The sequence below is a fragment of the Phyllopteryx taeniolatus genome, chromosome 6 (genome assembly GCF_024500385.1).
Source record: "Phyllopteryx taeniolatus isolate TA_2022b chromosome 6, UOR_Ptae_1.2, whole genome shotgun sequence".
In the NCBI taxonomy this organism is placed as follows: domain Eukaryota; kingdom Metazoa; phylum Chordata; class Actinopteri; order Syngnathiformes; family Syngnathidae; genus Phyllopteryx; species Phyllopteryx taeniolatus.
This window is the reverse complement of record NC_084507.1, coordinates 23,377,819-23,399,060: the sequence shown is the minus strand read 5'-3', so window position 1 is coordinate 23,399,060 and position 21,242 is coordinate 23,377,819. Positions and strand designations below refer to the sequence as shown.

The 21,242-nt window shown below is 40.7% G+C and overlaps 1 protein-coding gene across 1 annotated transcript in view; it reads left to right on the top strand.

The window, feature by feature from the left end:
• The window catches only part of thsd7ab (thrombospondin, type I, domain containing 7Ab), a 110,174-nt gene that overhangs the window by 50,883 nt on the left and 38,049 nt on the right, over positions 1 to 21,242 (top strand). Inside the window, exons 6-14 of the mRNA XM_061777817.1 lie at positions 692 to 847; positions 2,276 to 2,479; positions 8,386 to 8,580; positions 9,487 to 9,525; positions 9,717 to 9,752; positions 11,083 to 11,323; positions 14,348 to 14,463; positions 16,312 to 16,447; positions 17,723 to 17,826. Of these exons, the coding sequence (XP_061633801.1) occupies positions 692 to 847; positions 2,276 to 2,479; positions 8,386 to 8,580; positions 9,487 to 9,525; positions 9,717 to 9,752; positions 11,083 to 11,323; positions 14,348 to 14,463; positions 16,312 to 16,447; positions 17,723 to 17,826 (1,227 nt within the window). The remainder of the gene's footprint in view (positions 1 to 691; positions 848 to 2,275; positions 2,480 to 8,385; positions 8,581 to 9,486; positions 9,526 to 9,716; positions 9,753 to 11,082; positions 11,324 to 14,347; positions 14,464 to 16,311; positions 16,448 to 17,722; positions 17,827 to 21,242) is intronic.

Sequence of the window (21,242 nt, the reverse complement as noted above, 5' to 3'; positions counted from 1 at the left end):
TTTTAACATAACAAATCATGGAGATGGAAATAATCTCAGATTTTAATATTATTAACTGTCATTTTAGAAAAGGTTAAAAGACGTTTTGCACTTTTTTAAAAGTACATTTCAACATTTATTTTTGATCATTTTTCTATTCTTCCTAATCATCCTGCTACTCCCTCTTTCCCTCATTTCTTCTTTCTCCCTTCTTCCTTCTCTTACCCTCATCATCCTCTGACTCTTCCTCTTTTTCTCTTCTTCCTCTCCTCCTCTCCCTTTTTCCTCCTCCCCTTATCTTCTTCATACTCTCTCCTCCTCATCTTCTTTTCTCCCTTCTACACGCTCCTCCTCTTCCTCATTTTACACGTCTTCCAACTCTTTTTCTCGTCCTCCTACTATGTTTTCTTTTTCCCTCTTCTTCCTCCTCTTCTTATCCTTCTACTACTACTCATACTCTTTCCCCTCCGCTTCCTCCTCCTCCTCTTCCTCCTCTTCCTCCTGCACTTCTTCCTATGCATTCATTTCTAATTTCCTTCTTTACATTCTTCTGACTTTTTCCCTTCTCTTCGCCATCACTTGGTTCTTCTGTCCTTGCTTGCCTTTTCGCGTCCTTTCTATCTGTAGAGCAACTGTCCATCTCACCTGTGACTTTAAATGAGCACAAAAAAACCACATTTTTTATCCACTCCGTCTTTTTTATACCCGATAGCGACGCGTCCGGTCGAGAACCGTCTGTGCGGGGGTCCCGTTCCCAACCGGTCGCAGCTGTGCCAGGTGGCTTGTCCGGTCGAGTGCCAGGTGTCACCTTGGGGCGCCTGGGGGCCGTGCACCTTCGAGAGCTGCAACGACCAGTCGGCCAAGAAAGGTAACGCAAATTCACCGGAGACCGGGCTACGCTTGGTGAAGCAGCATATGGCTCATTAATAAACTGAATACCTTGTATGCTGCATAACATGTCCGCTCTATACAATCCCTCTTCATTCGTGCAAGAAGATATACAGTAGTTCAGAGAATCACCGCTTGTAAAAGATTTCTTGTTCATTTTTTACAATGTACTAAAAGGCTTCCCGCACTTGACTTATGGCACTGTCCTAAAATATATTGAAAATGAACATGCAATCTCTATAACACGGATGATTTGTAGCCATATATGGCTAAAATGGTCTGAGAACATGTCTAGGAATCACACAAAAATGCAAATGTACAGTGCAGTGTCATGTCATTTTAATCCTAGTCTTGATGTCAAATGAACATATGGATTCAGAGTGCAATGCGTAGCTGATGATGGTAATGTCATAACAAAATACATGACAAGTATACCCATTGCTGGGACTTGTCCAAATGTCCATGTTTATCAAAACATGTGCATTAAGTTCACTCAAGACTCAAAGTTGACCGAAATGATACCAAAAACACGTAGATTGATGTTCACTGAAGACTCGCAATTGGCCTTGTTGTTTACGAAGAGTTTCACTGAGAGTTACGAAAGTGTATGTTAGGGTCATTGAAAACTCGCCGTTGTCTTTAAAGTTTATGAAAATGTGCACTAGACTAAATGACATTGTCTTTGACGTTTAGCGTCACTGAAGATGTATTTATAAAAACATGTACTTTAGGTTCACTGGACTCCAGTTGACCTCAATGGTAATGAAAACACGTAGGTCGGGTTTATCAAAGGCAGAAAATTGACGTTGATATATATGAAGATACATTAGGTTCGCTGAAAGATGTCTTTGATGTTTACAAAAGCACGTCGTCTTTGATGTTTACGAAAAGCCGTGAGGTTCAATGAAAGATGTCTTTGAGTTTGACAAAAACACAAATTAACTTCACTGCAAAGTGTATTTGATGTTGATGGAATTGCATATATTAAGTACATCAAAGTCTAAATTGTCTTTGATGTTTACAAAATGATACCTCAGCTTCATTGAAGAATCTAGGTTGTCTTTGGTGTTGATAGAAATATAAGTGCCCTTAAGACTACAATGTTCCTAAAAATGCAAATGTTAGGATTATGGAAAGTTTTCTTTGATATTTAAGAAAGCACGTACATTAAGTTGACCAAAGGCTCAAGATTGACGATGTTTACAAAAACACGTGTATTAAGTTGAAAGTTGCCTCAAGATGTTTATAAAAATGCATGAATTAGGTTAACTGTTTTTTTTGTCTTTGATATTGAGAAAATCATGTCGATTTATTTCATCGCAGGCTCAGATTTATCCTTGATGTTTACAAAAACGCATATCTTTCCTCTAACTGTATTCTCCTAAAGACGCGGTGTCTGTGTTGCCAGGTTTCAAACTGAGGAGACGAAAAATCACCAACGAGCCAACGGGGGGTCCCGCCAACTGCCCGCACCTGGTAGAGGCGCTGCCTTGCGACCAGCCCGCTTGCTACGGCTGGCGGCAGGTCGGCCTTGACCGATGCGTGACCGCAGATCAAAAGCCGTGCGGTCCCGGAACGCAGCTCGTTCGGGTCCAGTGCGTTAACAGCGACAGTAAGATCATCAGATTACACTACGCTACATTGTCTTTGATATTTAAGTTCAACGAAAGCTTGAATTCAACATTGATGTCCCCAATTTTTTTTGCTACACCCCTGGCACCAGAGGCAGGTTAGAGTTGGCCGACTTCGTTTGCCACCAACCAAAGCGGCTCCTCTCGTTCCCTTTAAATGTGGCACAATGACAGTCTTAACTGAGACCTCTCTGTGTGGAATAGGGCTGTGGGGGGGGGGGGGGGGGGGGACAGCAAAAAGTCAAACACAAAAATTGTGCGACGCAAAAAGTTCTGCCTTGAGGCAATACAAAAATATTCAATAAAGCATATTTGCGCCGCCCGGACCCAATTTGCGCCACCTGGAACAAAATGGCCACTGTCCATGTTTACATTTGCTGCAGATGGATGCACTGTTGGACAAGTGAGAAACAATGTCATCTATAAGTCATTTTTAAGACACTACTAGATGTGGAATGTACATTTAACATGATGTATGAGTGAGCTGAATGGTAGTTAGCGTTTCTTTTCTTTTTTTAGCATGCTAATGCTACAAGCAAATCCAAACCATTTAGCAAAGACTGATTTTGTTGTTGAATTTATACCATACACTCAGTACCAACATATGCAGTTTAAGGATAGAAGTCCAGCCCTCATAAATGAGGAACAAAATGCATCATAGTCATTTAAAAAAAAACGTACAAGTACTCGACGAAATATCTATAGGATATTCGATTCTAAAAAGATTGAATAGTGACGGCCCTCGTGTGCAAGAGGACAAGAGCGTTGCTCTTGGCCGGTGTAGCAACAGACAATGTGAGCCGGCACCCTCAGTATTTGTCTGCCTGTGCCCCAATCAAATTCACCAAAATTGAAATAGACCAGCGGTGTAGCCCACTGCAGATGCAGGTCTATGAAAATAGAGCCCTCCGTGTTGTCTTTGAGTTTTACGAAAAGTTTCATTGATGCGCCGAAATGTTTGGATACATTTTGTTATATTTATCAAGAATCTAAATTGTCTTTGATGTTTACAAAATCGCTATGTTATGTGTATTGACGTCTCCAAATTGTCTTTGATGCTTCCCAAATTGCATCTTATTTTCATCAAAAATGGTTAGTTGTTTTGTCAGTTGTCTTTGATGTTTACGAAAAGGTGTAGCTCTGGTTAATTGAATTCCAAAATGTCGTGAATGTTTCCAAATATGTGTACCTTAGGTTCAAGTCTCTTTGTATTGTCCTTGATGTTTACAAAAATGTGCACCTTAGTTCCAAGTATCTCAATTGTCCTTAATGTTTGTAAAACTGTGTACCTCAGGTTAGGCTAATCAAAGGCTCTAAATTGACCTTGATGTTTACAATAACACTCACACCGACGGTTCAAAATGGTTGTCCGTGTGAGTGAATGTTTCAGTCCCGTGAGTGACAGGTGATCACTCTGGGATAGACTCCCGCTTTCTTCCACGACCCTGAACGGGCAATAAAAAATAAGCACTGCACTTCTTCTTCTCTTGAAAAACTCGAAAGATTTTTATGCGCGTCACAACATTTTCCTCGACTCGCCACCCGCCATAAAACTGACTCCCCTCCCGTCAACCAGCAATTAACTTTACGTCCTCACTAAATCAAATCATCCTCTGAGCGTATCTCCTGCCTCGAGACTGTTAACGCTACTTTTTATTTTTTATTTTATATCATTTAGTGACTATTTTGTTTTATGTCACCTCATCAAAGTATCACACGTGTCGTTCACGTATAAATGTACACACCTATCACGTGAATTGATTGGTTCTTCATGGTTTCCGCATAGAAATAAACCACAATGATTGATCTGCCCTCCTCCGGTCCCTCGTCTGTCTGATGAAAATGGATTTATTTTTTTTTTTCTCCTCGGACAGGGAGAATGTCACACGGGAAACAAGTGAAGGTTGTTCATTAAAAATAGAGATGGTTGTCTCGTTCGGAATTTTTAAGCTTGAGTGCGCCGCACCTGCTTGAGATTTCCAAGGATTCAAATTTGACATTGTCTTTGTTACGTTTATAAAATGCTTCCTCGTGGAATATTAAAAATTCTACATACATACATATATTTATGACAAATAATTTGATCGATTCACTGGACTTTTTTTTTTTTTAGGTATTTGGCAGATTAGATTGTCTGTCGTTAATATTTAGGTTTATTGATACAAATTTCACCAAAAACCCAAAATTGTCTTTGATGTTTTGGCATAGTCAAGACTTGACATTGTCTGACAGTTATGAAAACATGTACAATCATTGTCCTGAAGATATGAAATTGTCTTGATGTTTAGGTTTATTGGCATTAAGTTGAAAAAGTTGGAAGTGTTTTTGAGAATTTCACGAAAGACTCTTAATTGTCTTTTATGTTCGTTTATTGATATTACAACCCCAATTCCAATGAAGTTGGGACGTTGTGTTAAACATAAATAAAAACACAATACAATGATTTGCAAATCATGTTCAACCTATATTTATTTGAATACACTACAAAGACAAGATATTTAATGGTTTACTGGTAAACCTTATTGTTTTTAGCAAATAATCATGAACTTAGAATTTTATGGCTGCAACAGGTTCCAAAAAAGCTGGGACAGGCTCATGTTTACCACTGTGTTACGTCACCTTTTCTTTTAACAACATTCAATAAACGTTTGGGAACTGAGGACACTCATTGTTGAAGCTTTGTAGGTGGAATTCTTTCCCATTCTTGCTTGATGTACAGCTTCAGCTGTTCAACAGTCCGGGGTCTCCGTTGTCGTATTTTACGCTTCATAATGCGCCTCACGTTTTCAATGGGAGACAGGTCTGGACTGCAGGCACGCCACTCTCGTACCCGCACTCTTTTACTGCAAAGCCACGCTGTTGTAACACGTGTAGAATGTGGTTTGGCATCGTCTTACTGAAATAAGCAGGGGCGTCCATGAAAAAGACGTTGCTTGGATGGCAGCATATCCATCCATCTATCCATTTTCTACCGCTTATCCGAGGTCGGGTCGCGGGGGCAGTAGCAGCATATGTTTCTCCAAAACCTGTATGTACCTTTCAGCATTAATGGTGCCTTCACAGATGTGTAAGTTACCCATGCCAATGGCACTAACACAGCCGCATACCATCACAGATGCTGGCTATTGAACTTTGCGTCCATAACAGTCTGGATGGTTCTTTTCCTCCTTGGGCCGGACCGGGGACACGACGTCCACAATTTCCAAAATCAATTTGAAATCTGGACTCCTCGGACCACAGAACACTTTTCCACTTTGCATCAGTCCACCTTAGATTTTAAGTTGCACCTACGGATGTGGCGCCGAACTGTATTTACTGACATTGGTTTTCCGAAGTGTTCCTGAGCCCATGTGGTGATATCCTTTACACATTGATGTCGGTTTTAGATGCAATGCCGCCTGTAGGATCAAAGGTCACGGGCATTCAATGTTGGTTTTTGCCATTGCCGCTTACATGCAGTGATTTCTCCATATTCCCGGAACCTTTTGATGATGATATAGACGACGAAATCCCTAAATTCCTTGCAATTGTACGTTGAGGAACATTGTCCTGAAACTGTTCGACTATTTTCTCACGCACTTGTTCACAAAGAGGTGAACCTCGTGAATGACTGAGCAATTCAGTCATTATACCCTTTATACCCAATCATGGCACCCACCTGTTCCCAGTTAGCCTGTTCACCTGTGGGATGTTCCAAACAGGTGTTTGATGAGCATTCCTCAACTTTCTTTTTTGCCACCTGTCCCAGCTTTTTTGGAATATGTTGCAGCCATAAAATTCTAAGTTCATGATTATTTGCTAAAAACAATCAAGTTGATCAGTTTGAACATGAAATATCTTGTCTTTGGAGTGTATTCAGTTATATATAGGTTGAACATGATTTGCAAATCATTGTATTCTGTTTTGATGTTTAACACAACGTCCCAGCTTCATTGGAATTGGGGTTGTAAGTTCAATGCATACCCTAAATTGTCTTTAAAGTTTATGAGAACAAGTACATTAAGTTCACTGAAGACTGTAAAGTATATTGTCTTTGACGCTTAGGTTCCTTGAAGTTTTGTTCAAGTCTTGGATGTTTACGAAAACAATGTAGTTACAGTATATACCGTATAGCATTTGCAATGAACTTCAGCTTGAACTGATTATAAAAAAAATAAAAAAAATCAATGAATAGATTTCCACAGCATCCTCACATGGTGGCTGCACGGTTATATCACGGTTATCAGCTTTATTAATAATTCATATGCTCTCCAGTATAAATCCCACATGGCTTTACCTTTTTTTTGTATTTTATTCTATATGCGGTGCCACTCATGTAATGGAGGGTGTATCCATATAAAAATGGGGTCCAAATAACCTCTCATGACAATATGCGCCACGCATGTGAACTCTTTTGAATTATTACTGCAGGGAGGTCCACTACATGGAGTCGTTACTGCTTATATTACTTAGTGGAGATACTTTGATTCATTTAAAGGTTTCTGGTCCCCTCTCGACTGGTCATGAACAGCGAAAAATATTTACATGAAAAATAGGCCACTATTGAAAAGAAATACAATTAAAAGATAACATAAACAAATATCAGGAAAGAAATATTAAAGGAAAAATAGTCCCCAAATAAGCGAGAAAAATACAATTATATAAAAAGTAAGAATAAAAAAAAATATATCTATTTTTTTTAAATATACTATCAATAAAAATTATTAAAAACAATACGAGCTATTACAACATTTTATATATATATATATATATATATATAAAATCACCCTGTATATATCCATCCGTTCATCCATTTTCCGAAGAGCTTCTCCTCACTAGGGTCGCTCGCGGGCGTGCTGGAGCCTATCCCAGCTGTCATCGGGCAGGAGGCGGGGTTCACCCTCAACCGGTTGCCAGCCAATCGCAGGGCAGATACAAACAAACAACCATTCGCACTCACAGTCACACCTACGGGCAATTTAGAGTCTTCAATGAATGCATGTTTTTGGGATGTGGGAGGAAAGCGGAGTGCCCGGAGAAAACCCACGCAGGCACGGGGAGAACGTGCAAACTCCACACAGGCGGGGCCGAGGATTGAACCCGGGTCTTCAGAACTGTGAGGCTGACGCTCTAACCAGTTGGTCACCGTGCCGCCACCCTGTGTGTATATATACTTACAACATATGAATAAATTATAAGTATTTTAAAATAGGGAGTTACTTTTCAATCACCTTGTGTGTGTGTGTGTGCGTGTGTTTGTGTATATATTAGAAAACAATTAACAAATAGGCAAATTAATTAAATGCTCATTTATTAGACAGAAATTCAAAATATTAGACAAAATATTAAATGAAAAGTACAAAAAACAAAGCTTTTAAAGAAAATACAAAGAAATGAGGAAAATATAAATACAGTCCATTAAAAAAAATCTATACGTATAGTCACAAATATCAGGTGAGAAATACAAAAACATATTTGAAAATATATTGGAAAAAAAATAAACAAATGCAGCAAATAGAAGACAAGACTAATTAATGTATTAGATGAAAAAAAATACTGATAAAAATAATACATCAATATAAGAAGCAAAATAAGTTCAATCAAAAAAGAGTAACAAAATATTATCTGTATTTTAGCTGGCAATGACTATTTTTTAAATTTGTAAAACAGTGGGAGTTGGCCAACCATCTTAATGCGCATTACCGCCACCAACTGATATTGTTCGCTCTCTATTTCAAATTTGTCCTTGTATCCCAAGACAAAATAAACCAGCCAAGCGACGACTCATATCTAAGAAACTCGTAAGTCAAGGCACTCATATCTCAAGGCCCCACTATTTGTTTTTGTACTCCATTACTTCCGACCATTGCGGACCACCTGCCACGAACCATGTCGTGTTTGCGTTCAGGAGAACCGGCGGACGAGAGCCTGTGCTCGTCCGCGCCTCCTCCGGATCCCGTGGCCTGCCAGGTGCCTTGCTCGCGGGACTGCGTGCTGAGCGACTGGACGGTGTGGTCCATCTGCTCGCAGACCTGCTCCAGCAAGACCGTGGAGGGGAAGCAGATGAGAACACGATCCATTCTGGCTTACAACGCCGGCGAGGGTGAGATGTGGGGCAGCAACTCGTACACACTTTGTACTTTTTAATTTGGGATATTGGACTTGGCTGAACCTAAAATAACCTTTGCTGGTGGACTTAATTTGACATTCTCAAAGGTTGTGAATGCTTTTTGCACAACTTGCTGTTCTCTAACGAGGAGCTGAACGGCAAAATTCACAACAGGTCTTTGATCAATCTTCTTCGCCTTTCTGTGACACCTCCTTTCTCTCTGTTTCAAACTGCTGATGACACTCCGTGACACACTAAAATGTGAGGTCACGTCCCAGTCAGGAACATCCTGTTTGAAACCTCGCCAATTGAATCCCTTAACATGACCTTGGAACTCAGCAATTTTGAATCATGTTGTGCCATATAATCGTTAAACAAATCTTAAGGTCTTTTGCCATGGAAAAGCATCATCCCACAAAAAACGCAATTGGAGGAAAATGATTTGAACATTTCTGGATGGTGCAATTTCATCTCCTAAAATTACATTTGAACTGTGATATTAATTATTATTAGAAATATTTCAAATCATTGTATTTTTTTGCCACGACAAGAAGACATGAATAATCGCCCTAAAATTGGGAGAAAATTACCTCAGGAAGTTCGTTTTGATTTGACCAATTTTTGTGTCATCGGAGTGTCATCAGCAGTTTGCCACAGAGAGACTGGAAGAGTCACAGAAAGCCATACAAGTGGACATCCTTGGAAATGTGGATGGGTTAAATACACAAGGCCAAAACGAGATCACCTCTAAAGGTTAAAGTGCATTCTCGTTTCATCGCGATTTTTTCCCCCCCAGCAAAGCTCAGTATCCCAAAAGTTTTGTGAGCTGTTTATGACATGCTTCCTGTCTGTCCTCACTGCTTATAAGTGTACGCTTATCTTGTGTGTCCTCACTCACAGTCACTGCCATGGTTGTGGCCTGGATCACAGTCATGGAGGGTAACGGAAGCAGAAACCAGTTTGAAACCACTAGTTAGCTTTCGTGCTTAGCGTGTTAGCACTTCTATTCGTCAGTCTCACGTCTTACAAACATTTAGTTGGCTAGTTGTAGTGCAGGTCAGTGCGTCAGGCTTGTAGTTTGTTACTGGACCGCCTGACTTATTTGGTTAACGCTGTTTCCTTGCTCAAAGGTCTTTCACGGGTACCCAAGTTTCCGGAACTTTTGGGTAAATCTTTGCCGTAAATGGATGAATAATTATCGCTGTGGATGTTTTAGAATGGTTTAGGAGTTGTGGGCACTTGGAACTCCATCCAAAACTGTCAAATCTAGATCAAAAGCAAGAGGAACATATGCAGTCTCGAGTTCGACAAGCGAAATGGTGGCCCTTTTTCCAACAAATCAAAAGGTCCTCAAATGGAATACGGAGGTTTGAATTCCAAGTGTTGAAAGGAAAGTAAACTGTTCTTTTCCGACACATCTACTCCCTGCAGAATAGATCATCCCTAGATTTAGCTTGACTTTTTGGTAGCCCCTCACATGCTTTAAACAACTGTTAAAAGGGAGTCTGGAAATGACTTTGGGTAATGAGCAACATATCGATTCATCCCCATCTGATCACATACAGTGAATCCTCGGTATATTGCGGTTCATCATACACAGCCGACTCTTGCTGTATTGCTGATTTTAAAGCAACTGATTTTGTTATGGATATTTTCCGTGTAGAGGCCAAGTTCCAATTTAGAGTTGCACGTCTTTGGTGTCATACCACATTTTGCCACAAGATGCTGGGCAGCACCGAGCTCTACTGGAAGACGTGGAGTGGAATTCATTTATTCACTGCCACGATCTTTTATATTTGCCGGCTGGAATCCAACCGTTTACTACCACCGAGTGAATTTGTCAACAATACGTGCGGAAGAGGTTCTCGTCCAGCTTGTCTGTGAAAATCGGTTGTCAACCACTGTCACCACTCTGCTTTGAAAACGGCACTCAGTGAACGAATTGCTGCTGTAGAAGTTGTTGGAGTTACGGGGACATTTGTGCAAATTTGTTACCTGTTTATGGCATTTTGAATCAGATGTTAGCATTAAGCTAATAGACTTACATTAGATGAAATTCTATGGTTTGGTTGAACGTATAAGTGTTTATATAAACAATGTTCAATGTTCTTTTGTTGTGTGTCTCAGTATTGCAGTAAACTGTAACTGGAAGTAATAAATAAACAGTTTGGAGCAAACAAGTTTTGCCTCTTATTTGGTGAATTGTGCGAGCCAGAGAGTCTTGGTCTTCTCATCGTTTTCAAAGTGATGTTTTATGGTAGTCTTTCATTTCTTGACAGCGAGAAGATTCCCTAAGTAATACTTTGAAAAGTTTGTTTTAATAAGTTCAAATGTGTTTAAAGCATGTGGGAGGGGGTGTCAAAACTTTTTCTTTCTTTTTCTCTAAATGGTCTCTATATACCCACCGACGTCTGGAACATACGCCCCGGGGTCCACTGTATTGCAGCCTGCTTCGGTACGTTTCGCACGACATACTAACTTGTGTCTCGTCTCAAGGTGGCGCCGTGTGCCCCAACAGCAGCTCCCTGCAGGAGGTCCGCAACTGCAACGAGCACGCCTGCACCGTGTACCACTGGCAGACGGGCCCCTGGGGGCCCTGCACTGAAGACCCCTCGTCCGCGCCCCTCAACAGCAATTCGACCGGGGCGGTGGTGGGTTTCGGGAGCTGCTACAAGGGGGTCCAGACCAGGAAGCTCATGTGTGTGCGCGTCAACGTGGGACAGGTGCCGCCAAAAAAGTAAGTGCTCTTTGCTTCTACTCCATTTAAACTCTTAGAGTGTTTTTCTTTAAGGGCAACTTGTTACATAACCACCAAAATTAATCCAAAAAGTCAAAAAAGACAACAGAATGACCGATCACTAATATTGAATAATATGACACATACAGTACATAGAATTAACAGTAGAAAATATAAATAAAAGACTAATACAATACAAATATTAGAAAATAATACAAAATATGAGGGATAAATGTACACAAATATATAAGGACAAATAAGGACAAAACACAAAAGTTAATTTTTATAAATACAACACATTTTTCAAAATACAAAAGTATATTTAAACAAATATTAAATAGAAATATGCAAATATTACATGAAAAATACTCACTACATATATATATATATACCAATATTGCAAGCATATAGCATAATTATTGTTATCGTTGTATTATTATGTGATGAGGCGGTCGACTGGTTAGCGCGTCAGCCTCACAGTTCTGAGAACCGCGGTTCAATCCCCGGCCCCGCCTGTGTGGAGTTTGCATGTTCTCCCCGTGCCTGCGTGGCTTTTCTCCGGGCACTCCGCTTTCCTCCCACATCTCAAAAACATGCATCAATTGGAGACTCTAAATTGCCCGTAGGTGTGAAGGTGAGTGCGAATGGTCGTTTGTTTGTATGTGCCCTGCGATTGGCAGGCGACCAGTTCAGGGTGTACCCCGCCTCCTGCCCGATGATAGCTGGGATAGGCTCCAGAAGATGGATGGATGGATAGATTATTATGGGATGTTTTTTTGCTTTTCTTAAAATATGTTTCGCTCCTCTTGGCAGTCATTCTTAATACCCACCATCTTGCGCAATATAAATAACCACACACACACCTGGTGTCCTATTACATACACACCCATATCCAAACACACTTATCATTTCAGTAGCGAGGCTCCCTTGTAGAGGACACTAAAAGAGACTCCATTTTTACTGCATGCTTTGAAAGTGGCAAAAGTAGTGCTATCTGCGGCATCTACAGAAGGAAAAAGTGAGAGGACACCATGTGTATATTGGGGCAACACTGAGATGATAAAACAAAGAAGGCGAATGTGTTGCTGAGAGACAGATGAGGAAATCAAACAAAGATGATGACAGAGCGACTTCTCCCGAGTGGTATCTTCCCTTTGCAGCCATGCTCGGAGAAATAAAAAAGGAAATGTGCGCTTTCCGGGAAGTTTAATTAACTGCTGCCACTTTGTCATCGTTGATAATGACAGTAATTAAGTGGCATTGATACTTAAAGGCAATTTAATCAGCAGCCAGATGCTAATAAATATTTCTGCTTTTGCTTCAAGGACTAAATGACTAAAAAACTGAGTGCCTGAGTCGTGGATTGCCGAATCTGTGATTTCGAGAGAACGTGTCAAACAAAAATGGTGCAGTACTTTTTTATAACCCGACCCCATCCTTTAAACTAAGGCTGGGTTTTGATTGGTAAGAAACTCACGATTCGATTTCGATTCCTTAGGTCGCAGGTCGATTCAATTCGATATTGATTTAAACGCTCTAATTTCGATTCAGTAAGAAGTGGAAATCCACAAATAAGAGTACATTTGGACAATCTTTTAATATTTATTTTTGATTCCATCTGAAAATATGCCTTATGTCACGTTACACTTTTTTAAGGAATAACATTTGAAAAAGAACATTTGCACATAACGTATTTGTGCATATGGACTAAAAAAAAAGATGAGAGTTGTGTATAAACACTAAAATGTGGAAGCGCATGTAAACTTAAATAAGGTTTATTTCCTCTTGGAAATTGTAATAGAAATTGCAAAAATGCACAATATCACTTATTTGTGCATATGGACTGATGATATGATGATAGCTCTATATTGAAAAAGAAAAGTGCATGTTTACTTAAACAATATTTCCTACTTATTAGGTTTACTAATATTATTGGTAGGGTTTTTTAGTAATACATAATTAAGTAGCATGTTTGTGACACTGTGATAATTGCCAGTACTTTCTTCGTCAAACCGCAGTCATTCATTTATGTCAACAACTTTGCTATTTTGCTCTGTGTGGCTTCCAAGCAATTCACTTACGAAAGGTTTTTGTGTCTTTGATAAAAGTGATTTTGTTCATTGAAAATACATTTTGTTTGAGGTTTATGAAACATAAAACATACGTTAGGTTTATTGAGGACTCAAAATTGTCTTTGATGTTCACAAAAACCCTTAGGTTCATTGATAACTAAATTGTTTTTGATGTTTACAAAAACACGTTAGGTTCAGCGAAGACTGAATTGTCTTTGTTTTAGAAAACCCGAAAATCAGATTGCAGACTGAAAAAGACTGAAGACTGTAAATGAATGTGCAATGTTCAATGAATTCAACCAAATTGTCTGATGTTTACAAAAACGCGTAAGGTACAAAGAAGACTCTGAGCTGTCTTTGATGTTCACCACAACACAAACTTAAAGTTAATTGAAGACTTGTCCTTGATATTATTTCAGTGTAAAACGACGCTAACCACCATTGATAATAAACGCTTAATCCCAGATGATCTACTCATGATACAGCATTACTTTTTCACTCTCGAATGAGGCGGAACACTTCCTGGTTTGCTTATTTGTTGACAAAAGTGAAAGCCTTGGAGGTCCGCCTCAGCAGGCATTGCGCCATCTGCCGTCTAAAAGGTTTTCAAACGTCTACTGTTGTTATTTTTGAGTGCGTTTGCCACCGTTATGTCTTCATGTGGCACAATGCAGCTGGTGGGTGGCTCAGCAAACAAACATGGCTACTGCTGGCAACAAATCACAAAATACTCGAAATTGTCTTGAATTGTTTCAAACAAATGTGTTGGGCTAATTGAGGACTGGGATTTGGCTTTGATTTTATAAAAACACATTTTGGTAATTGATGTGTTGCCATAGCATAGTTTTATTTTCCGGTGTTTAATGTGAATATGATCCGTGTGTGTGAAAGTTTTCCTAAGGCGATGCTGCTCGTTTTTGACGTTTCTTTGGTCCGTGGCTATGCGGCGCAGGTGTCCAGACGGTCCTCGGCCGAGCACGGTGCGTCCGTGTCAGCTGCCCTGCAAGAAAGATTGCATCATGACCCCTTTCAGCGAGTGGACGTCCTGCCCTGTGGCTTGTGACGCAGGTACGGCAAACAAAACCAAAAAAGAAATTGCTCCTGAGCTGGAATTACCTCGCTGATGATGATGATGACTCATTCGCATGGCTGAAAAAACAGACAGCATTGATTATTTTTCTTCTATTTTTAAATCTTCATGTTTTGTTCCATTCCAGGACATTTCATGTACTTTTTAGACGGACTTCCATCCATTCATCCATCCATCCATTTTCTGAGCCGGTTATCCTCACTAGGGTCGCGAGAATTTGTTAGGTTCATTGAAGACTGAATTGTCTGATGTTTATCAAAACAAGAGTCAATTTCTTGAAGATTGTCTTCAATTATTTTATGAAAACATACATGCTTATTGGCGGATCCTAAATTGTCTTTGACGTTTGCGAAAACGTGTTTATGGACGATTCAAAATGGTCTTTGATGTTTATGAAAACAAACAGTAGATTCATTGAATAGTTGACATTTTTTTTTCTTTTTTTTTTACAAAAATACATACATTATATTCTACTAAATTGCCTCTGATATTTTCCAAAATGTACATTAGGATAATTGAAGACAGACATTTTGGTTTTAGGAAAAAGTATATGAAGTTAATTGAAGAGTCTTTTCTGGTGTTTCGCAAAGTTCAATAAAAACAAATCTTGTGTCTTTGACGATTATCAAACAGTGTACGTTAGGTACATTGAAGACAACAAAATGTATGTTTTAGGAAAAGTTTTATTTGTCCTTATGATGAGGACATTTTGACTTGATATATCAGTAGACTTTGCGGACTGAAACAGGCTCATTAGCTAGCCAACCCTGCGCTCCTAACCCTTCTTACGTGTCGTTCATTTGACCTCTGGGTGAACTTGTTGTTCCCGCTAACGTGCTACCCAAGCAAAACAGGCTCAGGTTGAGGTCACACAAACACTCGTTATCGTCCATATTGACGACTTCACGCCATCAATAACTTTGCATTTTAATTGGACGTCGCTTCATCTTGGACGATAAATGTAGAGCAACCTGCCAATTTATTAGGTACACCTGAATGCATTTTAAGATCCAATAGTCACACATAACATTATGCTCTTCCAAAGATGATAATGGTATTTTTTTTTTATTGGGGTGTATGAGTCAGCCCCTCCTGGAAGCCGTCACCTTATGGCGGTGGAGGGGTTTGTGTGTCTCAATGATCCTAGGAGCTAAGTTGTCTGGGGCTTCACGCCCCTGGTACGGTCACCCATGGCAAACAGGTCCCAGGTGAGGGATCAGACAAAGCACGGCTAAAAGACCCCGATGATGAAAACTATTAGTGGATCTAGGTTTCCCTTGCCCGGACGCGGCCCCCCTCTGGAGCCAGCCCTGGAGGTGGCCGGTGGCCGGGCCTGCACCCACGGGGGCCCGGCCAGTCACAGCCCGAAAGAGTAACGTGGGTCCCCCTTCCCGTGGGCTCACCAACTGTGGGAGGGGCCATAGGGGTCGGGCGCAGTGCGAGCTGGGCGGTGGCCGAAGGCGGGGACCTTGGCGAATCGATCCCCGGGTTCAGAAGCTGGCTCTAGGGACGTGGAATGTCACCTCTCTGGCAGGGAAGGAGCCCGAGTTGGTGTGTGAGGTCGAGACGTTCCGACTAGATATAGTCGGGCTCGCCTCCACACGTATTACATTCTTTGAGGACTGAATTGTCTTTGTTATTACCAAAACAGTTACATTACGGTCATGGAAGCTTCTCAAGTGTCTATAGTGTGTGGCGTTTGTTAGGTTCATTGATGACCTGGATGTTTACAAAAGCAATACATTGTTTATGATGTATATAAAAACTGGAGTTTAGTCCGTTCGACATCCTTCTCCTCACGTCTAATTGAACGACCGTCTCCTCAGCTGGCAACGCCGTGAAGAGCAAACAATACAGGAAGCGTCTGGTCATCCAGGCGCCTTCCAACAGAGGCCAGGATTGTCCTGAGGCGCTCGAGGAGGAGAGAGACTGCCAGCCACCACAAACGTGCCCAGGGTTCAGGTAAACACCGCCTACTTTCATTCAGATTTTTCAACATGGTGGCGGGTATCAAGCCTGGGTTAGGGTTGCAGACAAGGGTTGAGGTTTAAAGTTAAGGTTTCAAATTAGGGTTTTAAACCGGGATTAGAGTTTCAAACCAAGTTAAGGATTTCAAGCCTGGGTGAAGTTTTCAAACGAGGCTGAGGCTTTCAAATTAGGATTTCAAATGACGGTTACAAGCCTCTGGGAGGGTTTCAAATGAGGGTTTTGAGAACATTTTAGGGTTTTAAATGAGGATTTTTCGACAGATTTATGGTATCGCTGAGTGTTTCAAGCAATGATTAGGGTTTCAAATGAGGTGTTCAAGACATGGTTAGGGTTTCAAATTTGAGTTTCAAGAGGTTGTTGTTAAACCTGAGTTAGGGTTTCAAGCCAATGTTAGGCTTTAAAGCCAGGGTTAGGGTTTCAAATTAGGGTTTTAATCTTCAATTTGGGTTGTAAACAAAAGTTGGGATTTCAAGAAAATGTTTGGGTTTCACGCAAGTAATCTTAGCTTTACTTGTGATTTTTGTCTGCAATTCATAAAAAGATGGAAATATGTTTGTCGCCTAACACCTCTGAAAATATCTGCTGTGTGTGAGCGCGTGTGTGTGTGTATTAATAGAACCATGGCACCTTGTTTGGCTGTGTGTTGTCAGGTGTAATAAAAAGTGACGTGTGCAAAGGGACGTGTGTCGAGATGACTAATTAAGGTCCGTTCCTGCTGCGAGCACCTTTGATTAGGCCTGCCTGCCCACCCGCTTGTTTGTCAAGACGTCGCTAATAAACATGGGAACGGGCTTGTCTCTGACGACCTCGCAATCAAGTGATAACATGGTCATGTTTCCTTTCTGTTCACTGCGGTACATTGTTAAGAAGCCGCAATCCTGACGTGTAGGCAAGATAAGCTACGTAACATCATAGCAGGGCAAAAAGTTGTATTTGACCATCCTGCCTCTTGGAGCAGGGCGCAGTGCTGCTCAGTATATCGTGGCATCGTGTGATACTTCACTGAACTCAATTCGAACTTGCCTGTACCTGTGGAATGTAAAAACCCGTGGAAAATAATCGCTGATAAATCCTTGGGGGCGCAAACTGCAATATAGTGGGTGTTCACTGTCGGTGAGTTTCAGCAAATGACTGAAAATAGGTTCCACAGAGGGTGAAGAAAAGAAAAACGGGAATCTGCAAATGTGTTACTGGTGACTGCGAATACGCAGGGGTTGACTGTATATCTCGTGTCGGGATCCCTTCCAGGTGGAAGACCCACAAGTGGAGAAAGTGCCAGCTGGTTCCATGGTTCCTTAGGCAGGACCGACCCGGCGCTCAGGAGAACTGCGGGCCAGGACTTCAAACGCGAGGTACATACGCCGAGAGCCTTCCTCAGTATCAGCAGTGGTGGGCGGTGCATTTGGTATGTGGGCCTTCAGTGGGACTTGCTTGACTTAATCCGCCTCACAGCTTTAGAAGTCAAATTTCCACGTTAACTGGGAGGGTTGGCAGTGAATGAGCACCACCACTATCACGTAACATTTACAAGCTGTCACAAAAAGTGATCAATACAATGCATAAACGCAAAATAACAACGCAATGGGCCACGTACATGAACTGCAGCAGTTGAAGTTACCGTACATGGGCTGGCATTACTACTGCGAGGGCCTTGGGCACATTAGTTTGACATGGCTGACACAAAGGCTGAATTCTGATTGGACAGAAACATGCAGCCAAAAGAAACGCTACCAAATGAAAAATAATACATTGTTGGGAATAAATGAACACCATTTCATGGAACAAATATTGATCCTGTACGTGTAGCTCAGTGCTTCTGATGGTGGTTTGAGCTGGTCACGGAAAAACACGGAACATCATCTCAAATCCTTGCATTCCTAATGCCCTTCTGGAGGCAGTTAGTTTGTTTGGCTCCCGTTGTTTCCGTCACCTCAAACCCCTGTCCTGCATTTTTCATCGAAGGTGTGTGCTTGATGTTTGGGAGCAAGGGTGGCACATGAACATCCTCTTGTTTCTTTACAATGCGTGATGATGGCTTTTGTAAAAACTATAATGCCCAATGATCAATTTCATTATTTTGCCACTCCTATAGAGGACCACTCGGAGTACTCATGTTATATTCCAGTCTTTCCTTGCCACATTTCAGAAGTGTGACAAGAAGACATTCACCCTTAAAATGCATGTGACAGTGGAACCTATGAAAAACACATAAGTTAGCTTCGTTGAAGACTTGGACTTTAATGTCTTTTAAGGTTACAAAATCGCAGACATTAGCTTCAGTGAAGACTCCAAATCATCATAAATGGTCTTTGATGTTCCACAAATCTAAGGCTTGTTGAAGATTCTTCTAAATTGTCTTTGATGTGTACAAAAACACAAGTTCATTCAAAAATCTAGACAGTCTTTGATATCCACACAAACATTTACGCACGTACGTTTACGAAATCAGGTATGGTAGGTTAATTGGAGCATCACGACAGTCTCCGATGTTTACAAAAACCTTGTTCGTCTAGTAAAATCATGTACTGTACATTAAGTTTGGTTCACTGAACCCTACATTGTTTTTGATATTTCTAAAATATTTGACCTCACTTTTGCAGTGAATTGAAATTGTCCTTGATGTTTACAAAAACCTACATAAGGGTTAGTTTAAGACTGTAATCACGTGTACGTTAGGTTAATTTAACCCTCAAAAGTGTCTTTGATGTTTACAAAAACACATCTATTGAAGTTTAAATTGAAATGTTTACCAAAACATACGCACATTAAGTTAGTTTAAGGCTCAAAACAAATACACGTTTTGTACATTTTTGTTGATGTTGTTTCTAAAACAGATGTGGTAGGCTCACTGAAGACTCAAAATTGTCTTTGTTTATGAAAACGCTGAAGTTTTGTAAAACCCCTAATTGTCTTGATTTACATCAACCCATTAGGTACACTGCAGACTACATATTGATGGGTACAAAATCACGTTTAGTGTGTTTAAAGACTAAATTGTTTTTGAGTTTATGGGGAAAAAAATACTTGAGTCATTTAAGACTCAGTTGTCTTTTCATTTTTACAAAAACACACACATTGTTAGCAACTGAATTGTCTTTGATGTTGGTGTATACGAAAGTAAGTTTTGTTTATTGAAGAGTCAACATTTTTGACAAAAGCACGTACTGTACGATAGGTTCGTTGAAGACGCCAAATTATTGAAAACGTCTCGTGAGTTTGGTTTGGTGACCACTCGAAATGTTCTTTTGTAAATGTTTATGAGAACGCATAGTACGTCTGTTGTGGCGAAGACACTAAATTGTCTTTGATGTTAGATTTGTTGAAGATTTGAAATTGTCATTGATGTTTAGAAAAACATGAAAAGTAAGTTTGCTGTGTTGAAAACTCTAAATGGTCTTTGATTTGAACAAAAATGTATTTTGAATGTATTGAGCCTTCTAAATTGTCGGTGTTGTTTACAAATGGTTTCACTTTGGCTTCATTGACGACGCTGAATTGTCTTGGATGTTTACAGAAGCCATTTTGTTTTATTTAGTGGTTAACTCGTATATTTTTTGGAAGTGTCTTGACAGTTAAGAGTGTGAAAATTTGACTTCAAACATCACCTAAAGATTTTATCACGGCGACCGTTTCATTCACGCTATGTCATGTGAGCCAGCGCTTTGGAGGAAGCATCTTTTTTTCGAGTTTAGAGTTGACAGCGCCGCGGCACCCCTCCCCACAGACTGCGGCGCTTGTTACCTCGGAACGGACAGGAGACAAAACTCTCCGGAGCTGAGCAGATAAAAGCTGACCTCGAGAAGACGTGCACAGAGCCCATGGGCGTGAAGAGCGATCTCTCAACGAAATATCCCTGTAACACGAGTCGCGGCCTTTATTGAACGCACCCTGGCACTTGAGGGCATTTTGAATGGCGAGCGCTCTATTTTCATTAAGTTTTAAGTTGCCCTCTGTGACTTCTGTGAGAGGCAGAAGACATCCAAAGGCTCTCGTCGGGTACGCCGACGTCCACTCGAGCGCGAGTCCTGCGGCCGCCAAGGCACTCGATACACTCGCTCACCTTCCAGAACTTTCTACTCCAAAGTGGTCCTAGATCCCACGCCGCTGGCCTCGCCACCCTCGCCACGGCTGCGTAGGCTGGGAACATGCTTCGGTGTTTTTTTTCTCTCTTTATATCAGAACAACTGAGCTCACACGCATTGAATGGTTTCAAAACTCTGTAAGGTTCCAAAAAAATAAAGCGGCGAATTATGTTTAAACGTGGCTACCAGAAATTGAAATACAAGTAATAACTAGAGAAGAAAATATACGTTTGGTTAATTGAGCTCGGTGAACACTTGGATGTTCGGGAAAACACATCAGTTAGGTTCCTTCGAGACTAAATTCGAGTTGTTTGCGAAAACACGTCCACTTAAGTTAGGTCGGTTGAAGACGGAATCGTCTTTGATGTTTAAGAAAACATATACCACATGTTGGCTTCATTAAACACTAAATTGCCTTTATTTACGAAAACGCACAGGGTTAGTTACGTTGAACAAAGCAAAATGTCGTTTATGTTAAGACGGCACATACGTTAGCTTTGTTATGCAGCCTCTATTGTCTTTGATGCATCCAAAAACATACGTTGTATTTATTGAATACTCGAGACTGTCGTTGAGGTGTACCAAAACAGCTACGTTAGGTCCCTTCAAACCTGAAAATTCTCTTTGGTACGAATGAAATCGCGCATGTTAGGTTCGTTAAACACTTAACTGCGCGTTCATGTTTA